Genomic DNA, 3409 nt, shown 5'->3' with positions numbered 1-3409 from the left:
AAACACCATTGCAAGAATGTCAACTTTGATAAAAGATTATGTTTTCGCAAGTCGTCGCCTTTGTTAAAACAATGCGACATAATTCGATGTCTTGCTTTCTCCAAGAAAACATAAACAAAAGGTACATCATTAGTGAATTTCATTGTATTTTGAGGGAGGAGCGTGTTGGAGGGGGGTTGGGCATCCTAAATCCTATAGCCATGTCTTAATTCTACTAATTCAAATGGTTTGAAGATTGGTCACCACGCCTACCGCGCTTAATTCTACTAATTGAGACTAATAAGATAATTGATCCACTATGCCGACCATCATGATGAGATTTAGCACAACACACAGGCTAATTTGTGGCTCAAATACTTCCTCTAGAAAGGACACGTACTAGTTGACCAACCATAGGCCGACAAAATAAAGCCAGAAGAAAGCATTATGTGAGTCAATCTATTTAAGTCCACAAAACTCACGACGTGATCACACATCTGGAGCGACTTTGTGTACGGGCAGAACTACATGATCAGATGGCAGAAGATTTAATTAATAAATAATGCTGTACAATTATTATCAAAACAAGAAGAATGAATGATAGATGATGAATAGATTATAAGTTTTTCCAAAAAAAATGGAAGAAGAAATGTCTAATGTCGAAAGACGATCGGCGAGCCCACGATCGATCCCATTGTGCGTGCGACCATTTCTGGCTGCAAGACGTGCATGGCGCAAACAGCCTAGCTCGTCTCCCCTCTACCCCCTACGTGCCGGGCACCACGCAGCGCCCCATGTCGGTCACGGCCGGCCGCCCCGCGATCCGCACGCCCCGTATAAATCCCCGCCCGCCGCGCCGGACACTCCCAGCACCACCACGACGGCGACATTCCCCACTTAATTACCTGCAGAGGAGAACGAGGCAGCCATGGCGCGGTTGACGATCGCATCGGCGGCGGCGGTGGCGCTGCTCGTGCTCCTCGCGGCGGCGTCCGCGGAGGCCTCGCCGGCGTGGGCGGACTACGCCGGCGCGTTCGACAAGTCCCTCCAGTTCTTCGAGGCGCAGCGGTCCGGCAAGCTCCCAGCCGACCGCACCGTGCACTGGCGCGGCGACTCCGCCCTCACAGACGGCTTCTCCCAGGGGGTACGCGCGCGCGCCTCGATCCGACGTCGTACGAACTCCGATCGGAGCTCGATCCGCATTTGCTTACGGAGAAAGAATGGATGTGTGCAGGTGGATCTGGTCGGCGGGTACTACGACGCCGGCGACCACGTCAAGTTCGGGTTCCCGGCGGCGTACGCGGTGACCATGCTGTCGTGGGGCGTGCTCGAGTTCGAGAAGGAGATGGTCGCCGCCAACTCCCTCAACCGCGCCCTCGACGCCATCCGCTGGGGCACCAACTACTTCATCAAGGCCCACACCGAGCCCAATACCCTCTGGGTCCAGGTACACACCACTCCTAAGCCCAACCCTGTCCAGCCCAGCCCGGCCCGGCCCGGCCTAACTCGGCGTCTTGAACAACTTTGAAGGTGGGCGACGGGGACAGCGACCACCTGTGCTGGGAGCGCGCGGAGGACATGTCGACGCCGAGGACGGCGTCCAAGATCGACGCCAGCCGCCCGGGCTCCGAGGTGGCCGCCGAAACAGCAGCAGCGCTCGCCGCCGCCGCCAAGGTGTTCCGGCACTACGACTCCATGTACGCCGACCTGCTCCTCATGCACGCCAAGCAGATCTTCACCTTCGCCGACACCTTCCGGGGCCGCTACGACGACTCCCTGCAATGCGCCAAGAAGTTCTACCCCTCCGCCTCCGGCTACCAGGACGAGCTGCTCTGGGGCGCCGCCTGGCTCTACGAGGCCACCGGCGACCAGGACTACCTCGACTACGTCGCCCGTAACGCGGACGCCTTCGGCGGGACCGGCTGGGCCGTGCGCGAGTTCTCCTGGGACAACAAGTACGCCGGTGTCCAGGTGCTGCTCTCCAAGGTGCTCCTCGCGGGCGGCGGCGACGGTGACTACGCCGACACGCTCAAGCAGTTCCGGGCCAAGGCCGAGTTCTTCATGTGCGCCTGCATCCAGAAGAACGGCGGCAACAACGTCAGGACCACCCCCGGCGGCCTCCTCTACGTCGCCGACTGGAACAACATGCAGTACGTCAGCTCCTCCGTCTTCCTCCTCACCGTCTACGCCGACTACCTCGCCGAGTCCGGCGACAAGCTCAAGTGCCCCGACGCCGAGGTCGCGCCCGCCGAGATCGTCGCCTTCGCCAGGTCCCAGGTGGACTACGTCCTGGGCAAGAACCCGCTGTCCATGAGCTACATGGTGGGCCACGGCGACAAGTTCCCCACGCACGTGCACCACCGCGGCGCCTCCATCCCGTCCGTCTACGCCGTCAACGACACCGTCGGGTGCATGGAGGGGTTCGACGCCTACTACAACAGCAAGGGCGCCGACCCCAACGTCCTCGTCGGCGCGCTCGTCGGCGGGCCAGACGGCCACGACGGCTTCGTCGACGACCGCTGCAACTACCAGCGCGCCGAGCCCACCCTCGCCGCCGCCGCGCCCATGTGCGGCGTCTTCGCCCGCCTCGCCGCCCAACCCGCCGCCGCCGGTAACAGCCCGGGTTACCAGCCTCCGCAGGACACCCTGCACGTCGGAGGCGCGCCGCTGGAGTTCGTGCACGCGGTCACCAACTCGTGGGAGTACAACGGCGTGGACCACTACCGGCACACCGTGACGGCGAAGAACACGTGCGGCCACCCCATCACCTACCTGAAGCTGCGGATCGAGGGGCTGACCGGCCCCATCTACGGCGTCTCTGCCACACAGGACAAGGAGATGTACGGGTTCCCCTCGTGGGTCACCAGACTTGACGCCGGCGAGAAGCTTACCATCGTGTACATCCAGGAGGGCGGCCCCGCTGCCAAGATCGCCGTCGCCCAGTACAAGACGGGCTGAGTGTTAACCACACCAAACACTATGACACGCCTTTTTCTTTGCGTTTATATATTATGAATTTTGCCATGCTTTTTTAGTTTCTCTCTTTGTATGGTATATCCGAAGTCCCAATTGAGAACAACATCGTTGAATTGTTTGCTTTTGTTGCTTGGTTTATTAAGAGATTAAGAGAATATTACATTCTGAAACGTACTTACAACAAATTCGAACATTTTGAGCCGCACCTTGATGCTTCGAAAAGGCGACCCAACGAAATTGAGGTGATGTGATTGGTCGGGAAAGTCGGGACCTCCTAATCCACGTCTTTTTTGTTTGAGAAAACCTAATCCACGCCTGATTCAGAGGATACACCCTGCTTGATTTGGGCTGGCCCATTATGGGGCGTGGGTGCCATTTTTAACGTTTCTTTCGGTTTTTCATTACCTTTTTATTTTTTATTACTATTTAATTTTATATAAAACAGAAAAAATCC

General features: G+C 57.6%; 1 protein-coding gene across 1 annotated transcript; it reads left to right on the top strand.

Annotated features, from left to right (window-relative positions):
• Positions 1–773: 773 nt before the first annotated feature.
• Positions 774–3079, top strand: LOC125534495 (endoglucanase 13). The gene is made up of 3 exons (XM_048697706.2): positions 774–1123; positions 1214–1426; positions 1510–3079. The coding sequence occupies exons 1-3, from the start codon at positions 908–910 to the stop codon at positions 2935–2937; spliced, it is 1857 nt and encodes a 618-aa protein (XP_048553663.1). The 5' UTR covers positions 774–907; the 3' UTR covers positions 2938–3079.
• The last annotated feature ends 330 nt before the right edge of the window (positions 3080–3409 follow it).

The sequence above is a fragment of the Triticum urartu genome, chromosome 2A (genome assembly GCF_056163025.1).
Source record: "Triticum urartu cultivar PI428250 chromosome 2A, HENAU_Tu73, whole genome shotgun sequence".
Taxonomy (NCBI): Eukaryota; Viridiplantae; Streptophyta; class Magnoliopsida; order Poales; family Poaceae; genus Triticum; species Triticum urartu.
The sequence above is the reverse complement of the archived record's forward strand: the minus strand, read 5'-3'. Positions and strand labels throughout refer to the sequence as shown.

Excerpts from the sequence above, each read along its gene's own strand:
- LOC125534495 (XM_048697706.2), top strand. The coding sequence starts at position 908 with ATGGCGCGGTTGACGATCGCATCGGCGGCGGCGGTGGCGCTGCTCGTG. Across the intron at positions 1,124-1,213 it reads CAGACGGCTTCTCCCAGGGG|GTGGATCTGGTCGGCGGGTA; the intron begins GTACGCGCGCGC and ends GGATGTGTGCAG. Across the intron at positions 1,427-1,509 it reads CCAATACCCTCTGGGTCCAG|GTGGGCGACGGGGACAGCGA; the intron begins GTACACACCACT and ends ACAACTTTGAAG.